The sequence below is a fragment of the Typopeltis vanoorti genome, chromosome 1, assembly GCF_054136105.1.
Source record: "Typopeltis vanoorti isolate ZY-2024b chromosome 1, IOZ_Tvanoo_1.0, whole genome shotgun sequence".
Taxonomy (NCBI): Eukaryota; Metazoa; Arthropoda; class Arachnida; order Uropygi; family Thelyphonidae; genus Typopeltis; species Typopeltis vanoorti.
Genome location: NC_143549.1, coordinates 24638183 through 24653989, shown reverse-complemented (window position 1 = coordinate 24653989; position 15807 = coordinate 24638183). Strand labels below are relative to the sequence as shown.

At 34.4% G+C, this 15807-nt stretch overlaps 1 protein-coding gene across 1 annotated transcript in view; it reads left to right on the top strand.

Annotated features, from left to right (window-relative positions):
- Positions 1-15807, top strand: part of Alg10 (alpha-1,2-glucosyltransferase Alg10) — a 96059-nt gene that overhangs the window by 21111 nt on the left and 59141 nt on the right. Inside the window, exon 2 of the mRNA XM_090415204.1 lies at positions 4459-4641. Within this exon, the coding sequence (XP_090271330.1) occupies positions 4459-4641 (183 nt within the window). The remainder of the gene's footprint in view (positions 1-4458; positions 4642-15807) is intronic.

Genomic DNA, 15807 nt, shown 5'->3' with positions numbered 1-15807 from the left:
GAAATTGTATGTGAGAGGCTAGAGATTAAAATATTAAGTAAATTCATAGAAAAATTTTGGAAGGGGGATTAAATTAGAGGCTAGCAAAAGAAAAACAACAGACCATCGCTCAGGGTCAATTCCCGGATTTAGACATCGTCACGGGCTCACCGACCAAAGGATGTTTGGCAGAAAAATGCCACCCTAATTGGTCGGTGAAGTCGAATCAAGTAAGGGGCGGAGAAAAGAAATTAAAGAAGGTACCGTTATGAGGCAAGGTATAAAAGGGTTAGACCCCCACACACACACATGGCTTTTGGTTTTTTTTTTCCTGGATAGTTTCTTCGCGAGCTCCTTCGTATAGGTTTTCACACGGTTTTCCTGAGTGGCGGGATTGGAGTTATATCTCTGTCATCACAACAAGGAAAGAAAAGTGAGCGGGATTCCGATTCCGTATTTCCTATGGTAAGAAACGAGGAATGCCATATAGTCAAAGGGAAAGAAGGTATAGTCTATGTGTTTCATCGTCAAGTGACAACTACGAAAAAAAGGAAATCTGTAAAGAAGTTGGTGTCCACGTGAAGAGTTTCACAGCCATTATATAGATGATTCAAAGTGTGTCCTTAATTACAAAAAGTTAAGGTCGCGTAAGCACAGTTCAATGCCAAAAGAACCTAGGAGTAACAGATTATAGGAGAGATCATACCAGGATAGTTCAATCGGAAAAAGGTAGAGGCCAATATAAAAAACTCAAGAGAAAAAGGTACTGTAAAAATCTTGTTAACTGAAAATCGTCTGTAATTGTACTCATTATTCTATTACTGAACTATTGAAGAGACTAAGGAAAATTATACTAGGACTTTAGTATATGACTGATTATAATGAATGTATGCTTGTTAATACTAATATTATATAAGTAATTATGTGTCCTGAGAATTATGCATGTGTATTGTAACTTATAGGAAGGTTTTAAATGTCAAAGTTATGTGTTAACACATTGAAAGGATAATTTAATCTACATAGTTTTAGATAGTTAAATAGAGTGAGTTGATCATATGTGTCCATTTGCTACAGCATATAGCATATATTCAGACTAATATAGGGTTAACTAATGCGTTAATTAGATAAGGGATTATACTTATGGTTGTATAAGTTGAATTTGTTATGGCGGCAAGATCGTAATACCCTTATAGGATCATGGCCAAATTACTTGTGATAAGCCAATGTTAATTTTGTAAATATTTTCTTAGTATTGAATTGAATTATATTAGAGATTGAATTGTACCATGCTAATGATTTTAATAAACCTTTGTTCATTAATAAAACAGTTGTCTGAAATTGCTGCCCAATGCACCACTTAAAAAACGTACGAACCTAATCACGCGGAAAATTAATGTGTTAAAAACGAGATAAAGTGTCACGACTGCAATATTGTTTCACATTCAGACATGTTTTAGTACTTTCTCCTTGTTTTTGTATTTAATATCTCAAACTAAATATCCCAAAAGGCACAGTATAATATAAATATTAGGAACACTAAGGGGAGAAATAACTTAAATATTTGTATTTTTTGGTGATATCTCGTGCATAGATAATAGTAGAACATAGATAAGCAAAATTTCACTAGATAGAATAAAAATCATAAATTGGGACACAACAATGTGACTGATTTGGTGCGAGGGCAGCAAGAAACTCAAATACTCAAAATCTCAACAAAAATTTGTCAGAAATTGAACTTGAATGACAGCTGGGGTCAAATAAACCCTTTGCAACTAATTACAGGTTAAAGGCCATCTTCTCTCCTGTATGCAATCCACAACCAGTACTTTGTGTGATTTTACAATTGTGGCACAAAAAGAAGATCTGTAATATTGATTACCAATCACATTGGGATTAAGGGAAATGAGACTGCAGATGTTGCTGCTAGAGCAGCTCATAATTTTTTTTCATTTGTTTGTCTGTCCTGTATACAGATATGTTATTTGATCAAAGCTAAGTAACCAATGGCAGTCATCAGAGACAAATACATTGCATGAGATAAAGCCTGAAATTAAGCATTGGCATTCTCATCTATTGAGGACTGATGGATCCACTTGTGTGTGAACAGTGCACCATTTGCCATGTTCTGGTGGAGTGCTTCAGTCAAGAAAGGAATGAAATTTTTACTAATGTAGTTGAGCCACATACACTTAGGCAGATCTCTTCAAACTTAGATAAATTACATGAAGTTTTTAACTTTTTACAAAGAATTAATTCATACAAACATTTGATTATAAATTCTATTTATGTAGATACTGCATGCAGTATCTACATAAATAGAATTTATGTTAGGCCATGCAGTATCTATGTAGATACTGCATGGCCTAACTTAATTTTTTTTTTAATTTACTTTTTGTATCTACCATGTTATTTACTAATTATCTATTATTACTATTTATTATTACCTTTAGTACTGCTGCAGCCTTTGGTTTCGTGCGGTATAACCTTTGCCAATAAACCATATCATCTAATCAACTAAAGTTAGAAAATGCTGTAATATAAGGTCTGGATAGTCAATTTTGTTATATGTCAGTATTTTGTTTGTTATTAGTGTTTGTTATTAATGATTTTGTAATATAGCTAATTATTTGTATTGAAAAGTGAACAAAACTTACCGTAAAGTAAGTTCTTAAAGTTCAGTATGATAAATTCAGCAATCCCTCGATTAATGTGCTCCCGATTAGTGCGTTTTCAAATAGTGCGTCATTTTTTTTTTCGATACTCAAATTCGATTAGTGCGCCTATATACATCTTAAAAATAAATATTACAGATTTTAAAAATTTTCGATCTATACATTTTTTATGCCTAGTTATTTAAAAAATCACTCACCAGGATGGAATAATTTAGTTACCGATTTGAAACATTTTAGAAAGTTATTTTTTAATGCCATACTACACTAGTTCCATGTACACTATGTTCCAAATTTACCGCCAAAATTTATGTCGTCTGCTTTATATAGCATTTTGCTGATCATATCACATGCAATGGTTTTCCTTACTTTTTTTTATTTTAAATTAATTTCCTAACCTTTAATCATGAGTAAAAGAATTAGTGAGCAAAAAATAGAAGTGTGAAAATGATTCGCAAAGTAATCTCATTGGAAGAAAAACTTGAAATAAGAAAGAAAAATGAACAAGGCAAGTCCAGGGCAGAGATAGGACAAGAACACAAAAGTGGGTGAATCAACTGCTGAATACAAAGAGAAAGGTAAGGCTGCTTCAAGTTCATCATGTATGCACTCGAAATCAAAGTATTATAATGATTGAATTAGATAGACTTCTTTTTACATGGATCGACGATTCTAACCAAAAACGGATCCTGCTAAACACTGAACTTATTAAATCAAAAGCATTGTCTCTTTGTAACCTGGAAAGAAAGGGCTATCAATGATGGAAAAAAAGAATTATTCCACGTTAGTGCTGGGTGATTTGAGTGTTTCAAAAAGAGAAATAGCTTACATAATGTTCTAATCACAGGAGAAGCTACAGGTGCAGATAAGGAGATATCCAGAGATTTTGAAGAAATTTGTGTAAGAAAGAGACTGTTGTGATCAACAAATATTTAATGTTGATGAAACCAGCCTTTTTTTGAAAGCGAATGCCTTCCAAGACTTTTCTAGCCAAATCAGAGAAATCTCAGCCTGGTTATAAAGTCACAAAGTCGAATGAAATTACTGCTAGCAATATGCGAGCCATTTGGAAGCACATTCTTCCACATTTTGCAAATGATTTTAGAGGCTTTTCAAATGAATATAAGTTAATTAAATCTCATTCTGAGAAGTTGAGTGATTCCGACCTGCTAAATTTAAATACACAGCCGGAAGATCCTGAAGAATATGAAGAAAATTTAATCACTGACAAACCCAAAGAGGTTTCACAGAAACAATTTGAAAATAGTTTTTGTACAATCGAAGTTTTTAAGCAGCAATACTTAGAAACTGATCCTGGTGAAGAGAGAACCAGTAAAATTTGCAGAAGAGGCAATAGGGCCATACTGTCAGTTGTATGGAAAAAAGAAACAGAATGCCTGCCAAACTACGTTAGCTCAATTCTTTATTAAGAAGCAGAATAATAAATTTATATTCTGAATATGTTTTATTGTCTTTTAGCTTCGTGGTTTTCCTTTAACTAGGCCCTGAGACATACCCTAATTCTTTTATAAAAAAAATTAAGGGTCAAAAAAGAAATCTGAGGAACGAATTATACATTTTCCCATAGGTTATTATATTCGATTAGTGAGTTTTCGATTAATGCACCTATTTTAAAGAATGCATTAGGCACACTAATTGAGGGATTGCTGTATATTGTTCGTGAACCTCCCACAATGAGTCTGCTGATTCCATGAAGGTTGATGTGATGATGATGATAATAATAATGATGATGATGATGATGCAAAATATTGGCCATACATTAATATGCTGATGACATTTTTTCTTATAGTGGGATCCTAAAATTACAACTCCTCCTGGACTCTATCTTGTGTCTGTAGGAATTTTGGTCCCTTTTATAAAATTAACTGGAATCAACTTTTGCAATGTTTATCATCTTCGTCTGACAAATTTAATGTTTGCTGTTGGCAACTTCTATCTACTCTTTGCATTAATTTGCAGAATACAGCATAAGGTAAGTAACTGGTAAATAAGTTTAGCAGAAGATCATCATGTGAGTTTGAAGCATGTAAATCATTAAGTAAATATGAAAATTAAACATGATGATGATTCACTGATAATAAACCTTGCAAATAAATTAACATAAAGTTATAATCAGAAAATGAAGGAATTAATAGTAGATAGTCTACATTTGTTGATTTTGGGAGTATGTCTGAACCTGTGTAAGGAAGTGTTATTCAACTCTTCTCCTTAGATCGAGTAAAGAATAATACAGTGGAACCTCGGTTGTAGAACGCCTCTGTTCTCGAACAGACAAAAGGCAACCGCGTGCTGAGCTGTAAGGCAGGAAAGTGTCAGTTATGCGGCTGCCTTCGTTCAGTGCAGACAGCTGCTCGAATTTATAGTGAGTTTTCTTGATTTTCTTTGTGTTTTTTTTTTTTCTTTCATAAATTATTATTAATTAAGCCACCATGGTGATAGCAGCAAAGCGAAAAGAAAAGTTGTTAGAACCACCACGATACAGATAAAAAAAGAAATCATATCCAAACATGAAAATGGTGTTCGTGTCTCGGATCTTGCTATGCAGTTCGGTATGGCAAAATCAACAATCTGTACAATACTCAAAAATAAAGAGGCGATCAATTTTTGTCTATATTTTATCTATTCATTGTGTTTATTTTTTTTTATGTAAGATTTTATGCATTTTCGTTATGTTGGTATACGTTCTTATGCATGAAGTACTGTTGTAAAGGTTTAAATAAACAATCATCTTGGGTTCAGGAACGGATTAATCCATTTTACATTAATTCTTATGGGAAAATGGTTTCAATTTTCGAACAATTTGGTTTCCAAACAGCCTTCGGGAACAAATTAAGTTCGACAATTCGACAACCGAGGTTCCACTGTATAACTGTTTTTCTTTTTTTTATCTCAATTAAGAAATGTGGTTATGTGTGTTTCTCAATTAAGAAATACACATATAACTGTGTTCTTTAATTGAGATCAAAATTGATATCAACATGTGCATATTCTACTTGGTTACAAGTAGATATGCGCATGTATATTATACATGTAAAATACATGTATATTATATATATAATTATACTCAACAAAAAATATACCCTTGTACTGATTTCCTTTATTATGTTATATTCTTTATATCAATTCTTGCTCAGTTGGGTTCAGTTACTTCATGCAAGTTACTTCATAACTACTCTACTATATAGAGGCTGTTGGCCACACACAATTGTCTTAGTATCCTTTAATACAAAAACATTATGGGAACGGTCACTACCCAGATTGGTTGCAACTTTTATTGAGATCTCATTGATGGAAGCCAGATCGAAGAAGAAGAAGATACCGAGGTTAAATCAATGCAGAAGTTATATTTTCCAATACAAATCAATAACATGGTGTTATTACCTTATTAAATATTCTTATTAAAGTTTTTTCATTTTGTTATAACTTATATTACGCTTGACAAGAACTTCTGCATTAAGTTAACCATTGCATTTTCTTGGGTCAAACTCTTGCTGATAAGACCTCAATAAATTCATTTTATAAATTATGGACTTTACAACCGTGTTATAAATAACTATTTTAATTTCCCGACTTTTCTACCTTCATATTAAGGTCATCATCTGGAGTATATACAAATACACAAGGACAAGCTATGCTACATTTCACACGGTATGCTAAAGAGATAATGATTTGATCAATGGTTATTCTACTGCCATGACCTCTAGTGAAAAAAAAAAAAGAGAGAAACAGATAAAATTAATTAATTATTTAGAAACTACATCAAAACTAAATTCCATTTAAGATAACATAAGAGAACCATTCTTTCATATAGATAGTTTTCTTACAGTAATAAAGATACCTAATTTAACATGGCAATTTTTATATTAGATTTAAGATTCTGGATTATCTACAGTCCTGTTTATAGTTAACTCTTAGGGAGAAAGGTTCCTTGGGTAGAATATGTACCTTCCATATGCTTGGGATTTTCAGACTATCATTATTGTTTAGATTAGGGTGGTTGATAAGAATCTCACTAAATTTAATCTTCCTTAAATTTACGTTCATACCATGTTTTGGTGTGATGTAAACAACTGGTGTTTTTCCAGTCGATTCTATGTAAAGTGTTCAGGGCATGATCAGAAAGGCCAGCTTCACCATAGTTATTATATTTAATGTGTTGTTTATGTTATTTTTGTCTGATAGGAATTGTGCACCCTATTTCCCCTATATATGGTAGATTACAGGTGCAATAAATACAGTAAACTCCAGGGTGGGCCAGCTGAAGGAGTGGGTCTTTGGATGAGTTGAGTAAGCTTTTTAATTTTGCAAGGGGTTTAAAGGTGGCTTTGGGGTTGTATTTCTGTAGTATTCTGTTTATTTTATCTGATGTCCCTTTAATGTAAGGAATGATTATAGCTTTATTGTAGTCTGGTTTATCTTTGTTTTTTATTGAGGTCTTGTAGAGAATTTTGTTAATAGTGTTTTGGCTGTAACCATTTTTTAGGAAAGTATTGCTGATAACTTTAAATTCGTCTTTAAGCACTTGTTCATTGGAGCAAATCTTCAAAGCCCTATTCTTTAGAGTATTAATGATATCTAGTTTTTGTGTTAGGTGATGGTGGGAATTAATGTGTATATATTATTATTTGTCACCTCCATGGAGTCCAAAGACTCGTCAAGGGAGGGCATCTACTCTACAACTCTGCTTCCACCACTCACAATCCACCATCTGACTGCAACTACACCAATGCCTTCTACTGCTGACCGCCACCATTGTTATTTCAACAGACAATCACAAACATCCATATATTGGCCAGCATGTCTCGTTTCCAGTAAACAGTGAAGGAAAAACTGCCAGAAGGGAGACGTGTGACAAGTGTATCTAGAAACGGAATTGTGTTCTGCTTTTCAATCTCAATTGTGAACTGTTTGTGTTGTTTGTTTAGGTGGCTAAAGAAAGCTTCAAAATGTTCCATATAAAAGTTAGCAGTAAGGGGGATAATGGCAAGCCCATGGCTGTGCCTTCTTTTTGTAGGTAGATTCTACCTACAAAAAGAAGGCACAGCCGTGGGCTCGCCATTACCTCCCCCACACACACCCTATTGCAAAATGTCTGAAAATCCCAAGCATATGGAAGGTACATATTCTACCCACGGAACCTTTCTCCCTAAGAGTTAATTATAAACAGGACTGTAGATAAACCAGAATCTTAAATCTAATACAACAATTGACTTAATTTAACACACGTGAACCACAGTAGTAGGGTTTTTTTTTTTTTATTACGTAAATATTTCATCCTAGGTATCTTAGGACATCATCAGTACAGTAGAACAATACTAGGAATGATACAAAGGATAGGGCATACGTATAATGGAATCTAAATTGCGTGCAGTGGTGCATTGCAGCCTGAACTTGAATTAAATTAAATTATAATTAAATTACAATTAAGTTATTTTTACACAATTACTTACTTCTTGCTTAAAACATAATCATCACCAGAGCCGACAAAGGAAATACCACAGTGGTTCTTGATACTGTTTCATAAGACCGAAAAATGAATCTATTACTCCGAGACCAAAATACTTATGCAAAACTTGACTATGATCCCACAAAAAGACAGCTGAAGAAACTGAACAAGTTACTCGATGAAACAAAGTCGTTAGATGAAGAAACTTCAAAAACTCGAGGCATACCACACTAGACCTCAGAGAATATATGGTTTACCCAAGCTTCACAAGAACAACGCCACTCAGACTGGTCGTTGATTCAATTAGCAGCCTGACTTACGAGTTAACAAAATTTTTATTCAACCTTCTCTGTCCCCACATATGCCATTCAACCTCTTCAATAAAAAATTCCACAGAATTGCATGCCAAAATAAAAGACCTTCAACTGCTGAAAACTGACATGCTAATTAACTTTGACATCGTCTCTCTCTTCACCAATATCTCCCATAAAGAAACTGTAGACCTGTTAAATCAAAAATTTCTGTCGGATATTGTTGAACTTTTCAAATTTGTTATCACTTCTGGTTACTTCACATGAAAAGGAAAAATCTACAAGCAAGAGGAGGGAACAACAATGGGTCCCCCCCCCCTTGTCACCCAACTTGGCAGACCTGTTTATAGAACATCTTGAAGAAAAAATTCTCACATTTAAACCCAAACCAAAACTCTGGCTTCGATATGTCGATGATATCTTTGCAGTCTGGAGTCATTCCGAACAAGAGCTACTTTAGTTTTTAGATAAAATCAACCTTCTTCATCCACACATCAAATTTACATTAGAAAAAGAATCCCCTTTCAGGATTTACACATCCAAAGAAAAGAAGACGGTTCCATCTCCGCCTCTGTCTATCGCAAGCCACCATTTTCAGGTTGCTACATTCACCATACTTCTGCTCATCATCCCTCTCAAAAAATTTGTCATCATTAAATCATTAGTAACCAGAGCACACAGATTTTTGCTCCTCCCAGGATTCTCTAAAACAAGAATTGGAAATAATCAAAAATACAGCCACTCTAAATGGATACAATCTCAAAACAACTTAAAAAATCATCAGCAACTTCTCCACACATCAACCTAGACAAGAACAAGCCCATAGGATTCCCATACCTTATATCAAAGGCATCGCTGAACGGCTCTCGAAAATTATGAAGAAATACAATCTTGCTGCCACTTACAAACCCATCAACGAGATCCACAACTTGTTACCTTTGCCTAAAGACAAATTTTCACCTATGCTACTACCTGGTGTATACAAGGTTCCATGCCCCTGTAAACTCTCTTATTATGGACAGACAGGCAGATCAGTTTTTAAATGCATTTCGGAACATCAAGACCATATCCGCCTCATCAAACTGCAAAAATCAGGCCTCGCTCAACACAGAGTTGAAAACCCAAACCACAAGATCCACTGGGAAAAGACAAAACTCCTGCATAGACCTTCATATAAATATGAACGCTTATATAAAGAAAGTGCTGAAGCCTTACTTCACTGACCAAATCTAAACCGCAATGATGTTCTTGCCATCCTTAAAGTATGGGAAATTGTCATACAAAATTGTATGACAATTGTGTAAAAATAACTTAATTTAATTTAAGTTCAGACCGCAACACGCCACTGCACGCAATTTGGATTCCATTGTACGTATGTGCCCTATCCTTTGTGTCATTCCTAGTATTGTTCTACTGTACTGATGATGTCCTAAGATACCTAGGATGAAATATTTACTTAATAAAAAAATTAAAAAAAAAACCTACTACTGTGGTTCACTTGTGTTAAATTTAGTCATGAATTCTCCCAAAGTTTCTCTATATAATCAAAACTAATATAACAATTGTCATGTTAAACTAGGACATCTTTGTTACTTTAATCTATATGAAAGAATGTTTCTCTTATGTTATCTTAAATAGAATTTAGCTTTGATGTAGTTTCTAAATAATTAATTAATTTTATCTGTTTCTTTTTTTTTTTTTTTTTTACTAGAGGTCATGACAGTAGAATAATTGTTGATCAAATCATTGTTTCTTTAGCATACTGTGTGAAATGTAACTCAGCTTGTCCTTGTGTATTTGTATATACTCCAGATGAGGACTTTAATATGAAGGGCGAAACGTCAGAAAATTAAAATAGTTATTTAAACACAGTTGTAAAGTCCATAATTTCTAAAATGAATGCTGATCACATGCAATACTAAAAGGAAAGACCTCAATAAATGCTTAAACCATTCTGGGATAGTGATCCTTCCCATAATGTTTTTACATTATGGGCTACTAAGTAAGTGATGTGAAGGTTTACTTTATACTTATGCTTAGATATAGGATTAAAACAAGAATGTAACTTCATGAATAATATGTATTATATACACTAATTGGAAAGAAGTCAACTGATATCTCTTCCCCCATAGGCAACATGTATTGTGCCATGTGTACCCAGTATATATTGGAGAAATATGATGCTCCCAAGCCGGTGCAACTGTTTCTGGGTGAAATGGCTGCGAGATGGAAACTGACAGAGTTTGAAAGAAGCCTTGTAATAGGGCGCTATGTTGAAGGCCTATTCAATCGGCAAATTGTTGACAATTGGGCCATCCCAGGTAAACAATCAGTAACACCATACTGAGATGGAAGTGCAGGGAGACAACTTCAAGTGCTATCTGCAGTGGATGACTCACTACGCTTACTGAACGTGACTGTAGAGTGTTACAAAAGATATGTAAAAACTGCCATGTGGAGTTTTAAGCATTGACTAGAACATGAATCTGCACAAAAATATTCAGAACCAAGACTCGCAACATGGACTTCCATGGCAGGACAACAATATGCCAGCCCCATATTACCCAAACTAACATGTAGCATTGTCTTCAGCGGTTGTGCAAAGAACTTGTACAGTTGGATGTTAAAGCTTGAAAAGATGTGTTATGGAGCATCAAATCATGCTGCACCCTCTACTGAGTAGTTGGATGGGTGTGGCGGATGCTGGTAAATGTCTCTTACCAGAATTCGCAATGCCAACTTTGATATTTGAAGTTAGCAGTGTGATGGTTTGGCCTCAGACCTCTGTTTTGTGGATATGAATGTCATTACACTTGACAGTCCTCCACACAGCCCTGATCTCCAATCTCTTGAACATCTGTGGGATGAACTGGAGCATCCGATAAGATCAAGGGATGTCCTCCCCACAGCAGTCCAGGATCTCATTACATGCCTACAGGAAGAATGATTCAAAATTCCCATTCATTTCTATTGTACACTTGTGGAAAGTTTGTCCTGTAGGATTGCTGTAGTCATTGCAGCAATCCTACAGGACATACATTTATTAAGGTGGGTGCCATGGCTGTTGGTTCTTCACACTATGGTGTCTGTTGATGTCTTCCCTAACAGTGTGTTATACATGTATAATGTGTAATATACAGTCAGTCCTCAACTTATGACATCCAGCCCATTGATATGTTCACCAAATACCACCTCACTCTTACAACGTATGGGCCAGAATGTAATTGTATAGCACCTCTGTAATGTAATTGGAAGAATGATGGCACATTCTGCCCTTTGGTTGGAAATAGCCTAAGTTCAATTGTTGTTGTAACGAGAGGAATCTTTATATGGGTGTTTTCAATTGAAGGTGAATTAGCAGATCTCATATGGAGGCAACAAGGTTTTTCCTCTGGAAACTTGGGTTTTTAATCCTGCATACAGGCAAATTGGCCTCGAGAACACAGCGGCAATTCTGTGTAGTTAGATTAAATGGTGTTGACCGAGATTTGTAAAATAGACTGCCCTCCCTCGATGAGTCCTTGGAGGTGCTTTCAAGACGTTGTTTAAGAAATGCTTATACTCAGGCTATTGCTTCTACTGAGGGTGAGGACACCCTCAGAGACTGAGAAGGATTATAATACTTTCATTATATGAAAAATGTAGATACAGTTGGTTGAGATGCAACATGTATGAATGGTGTTTGGAAGATGTTGCTGAAAATATGTATTCATATTTACAGAGGAGTCAGCAAAGCAAAGAGATTAATGACATGATAGTGCTGCTGGCTGAAGATTTGCAGTTGGAGGTTGATAATGAAGACAAAAAAAAAAGCAGTTTGCAGATAAAAATCTTATAGAGCTATAAGCACAGAGTTGCAGTGTTTATAGTGAAGAAATTGACAGAACAATTTGTCTCGTTTAATATGACACCTTGGTTGTTTGAGGAAAGTACTCCAATATGGAGAGATTTAGCAAAAGTTGACAGAATGATGCTAGATGAAATTGCTTGCTATAGAAATATTTATGCAGAAAAGAAAAGGCAAACTTTGTAGACTAAATTAGATGTAACGTACAAATTTTGGAGACTTGTAGATGTACATGATGCATCCAGAAGTATGCATTGTGTGAATCATTCTCAGAATGCTTTATTACAATTCTTCAATTTGAAGAATCTAACATTGTTTTAGCCTTCCCCAGCTTCTCCAGTAAATCATCCAATTAATAAAGCAGCAGCTTTGAAGACTTACTCTTGCTCCATGTATTTTCAGCTGATTATTTTACTGTAAAGACACAGAATTAATAATGCTTATTTATTATTTGTTACAGTACAGTACTATGTACTATAATTTTATAAATTAAAGATGCCAAGAAATTTTATTCTTGGTTTAATCCTTTATCCAAGTTTAAGCAAACAAAGTTTGCACCTGAAGTAACTTCAGGACTGGACAAGTCGTATCCTCTATGTATGAGTCCTGAAGTTACTTTAGGTGCAAACTTTGTTTGCTTACACTTGGATAAAGGATTAAATCAAGAATATAACTTCTTGGCATCTGTAATTTTATGTTATAATTTGTATTAAATATCTGTATTAAAATTTAGATATCCCACAAGTTTAAATTATATAAAATTGAATTAGAGATCAGAAGAGTTAATAATACAGTATTTGTAAAGCAGTTAGTTAAACGTATGTTTATTTTTTGAATGTCACGAGCAAGAAGATTTGAGATGTTATTTTTATCTTTTGCTACTGAAGTCTTGCTTAGTTATAAAATAAATGTATTTAGAATAAATATTAAAGCATAATTATGGTTTTGTATGAGCTGTCTAGGTTTTGTGATGTTGGTGTTGTTTGCATGTAAATAAATATTATTTGAGACGTGTTGTCAATAGTGAGTAAAATGAAAGTCACCACTGCATTATCAGAAGTAATTAAATGGGCTTACCTCGGTGTGAAAAGATTGTGAAGTGAGTAACTATATAATTTATTGCTGTTTCATTTTGAAATTGAAATTAAATAAAGTTTTCTGCACTGTGAAGTAAGGACTTTGTCATTTCAAGCCCAGTGCTGGAAGGCAGTAATAGCACGTGATGATGGACTTGAGCAGATGTTTCTCAGTTGCATTTCCAAGTATGCACAGAGGCAAAAAAGAACATTATCAGACATTGCTAGGTGTTCAGCTGTTCAGGGAGTAGAAAAGGAGCACAGCAGGAATAAAGCTATGGCGCTTCTGTGTCTTCAATATACAGGGAAGATGGTGTGAAAGGTGTTTACTTATCACACCATCGAACCACATTGAAATCACCTTATAGATTAAAATGTCTGGCAGTCATTTTGTATGTGGAGAATAAAATAATGATATTATAAGTGTTATATTTCATCCATTCAAACAACTGACTGTCACTCCATAAAACCTATCATAATTATTATTAGTAGTATTATTACGTGACACCTCCAGGGAGTCCTAAGACTCATCGAGGGAGAGCATCTACTCTACAACTGTCTCCACTCAATTCTCCAACTGCAATCATCATCTACACCAATGCCATCTACTGCCCACTACCACCAGTAGTATTTTCACAATCACAAGCATCCATGCCCAATGCAGGGATTCGAACTCTCAGCCTTTTGGCTGGAGAGTGGATACACTAACCACTCAGCCAACCAAGCTGGCTATTAAATTCTTAACATCTACAAGATACTACTACATATTAAGTTTACATTATCACCAACTTTCCTATTAATAATTTTCTTCTAAATTAGTTATTTTATAACACTAATATTATCAGATCTTATATTTTTTTTTTTTTACATGACTTCTGGCACTGCACCATTCTGCTTAGATATTGCTCCTTATCTGGGTCTCGATCTGCCATACTGGCATCAAACTTCTATTGACCTTTCCCATTCAATTTAAGTGACAGTACAATCTTAGATTGCTCTGCACATTATTTAATGCCTAAAGCATGTCTCATTTTCATATTCTATCACGGATGTCATCTATTTTATTTCTAACTGCCCAGCTCTTAGATCCATAAATAAAATTGATTTAAATGTTGTCTTGTATATTACTACTTTAGTATTTTGGCTAATGTCTCTTTTATTTTATGCAAATTTATTCATTTGACTCTCCACCTAACCAGCTTTACTTTGTTTTTTTGTTTGTTTGCATATTTCATTTTCCAACATCATTAAAAAAAAAAAAATGAAAGCGTCTGGAAACAAGAACCAAACATTGGAGATTCGATGACAAATCCTAAAAAAAAATTGATTGATTCAGCCAGAGAAGCATGTGGTGAAATTGTGTGTAAGGATAGGAAAATCAGAACTCCATGGTGGATTTAGGAAGTTAAATCGGCAGTGAAAGAAAAGAAAATAGCATATCGAAAATTCCTAGCAAGTAAGTTAGCTTGTTCTCTTAGAGAATACAAAGAAAAATGTAAGAAATCGAAGCACTGTGTAACACTAAGCTAAACAAAAGTCATAAAAGTCATGGGAAGACTTTGGTAAGAACATAGAAAATAAATATCAGGAAGGTAGCAAAATATTTTTAGGCTATTAAAAAGCTTAGAAATGGAGGAAAGAGTGCTGTAAAAGGAACCAGAGATGATAAAGGTGACAATGAAACAAGCAGTGTCAGTGATGGTAGAAATCCCAACAGGAATACATATCCCTACTTGAAGTAGAAAAGTTGTCAAAAACCTGAAATGTGGAAAGGCAGCTGGAGTAGATGAACTTTGGCCAGAAATGCTCAAATATGGAGGTATAAAAGTTTTACAGTTGCATAATTCAGAAGGCCTGGTCAAAGGGTCAAATTCCAGATGATTGGAGCAGAGCTCTCTGTTACGTCACCACTTTCATGGCTTTGTTTTAATTTATACTTGTTTTTCCTTATTTAGATCTAATTTGCTTTTACCCTAATTACTCATCATCAAATTCCTGCCATGTACCCTCAAGGGGTGTACAGGATATGATAGTACTACATGAAAAAAATTACATCATAACTAACTTCCTATCTAAACCTAAATTTTGCCTTCAGTACATGATATAGGAAGACTATCTATATATTTGTCCGATTTCTAAATTAATCACATGTATTAATTACTCGAACAAAGGGTTTACCCTTTGTTAGGAACAAAATCCTTTGTGATTACTGTCTGAGATTGTCTCCCGATCAGATACCGGCAAATTTATTTGTTGCGCTGAGCCAGCCAATATCTTTAGGTTAGAAGGAATTCTCAGATAACTTACAGAGGTGAAGAATCTAACAGTTATTCTTAGTACCGAAATTCTCAATATCAACTATATTTAATATCGTTTGCAATCGTGGCTTTTAAACATCTATTCTACTCCGCTTAGGTTCCGTTTTTATGAGGGGTAATTTGAATTCATTCTCAGGCTA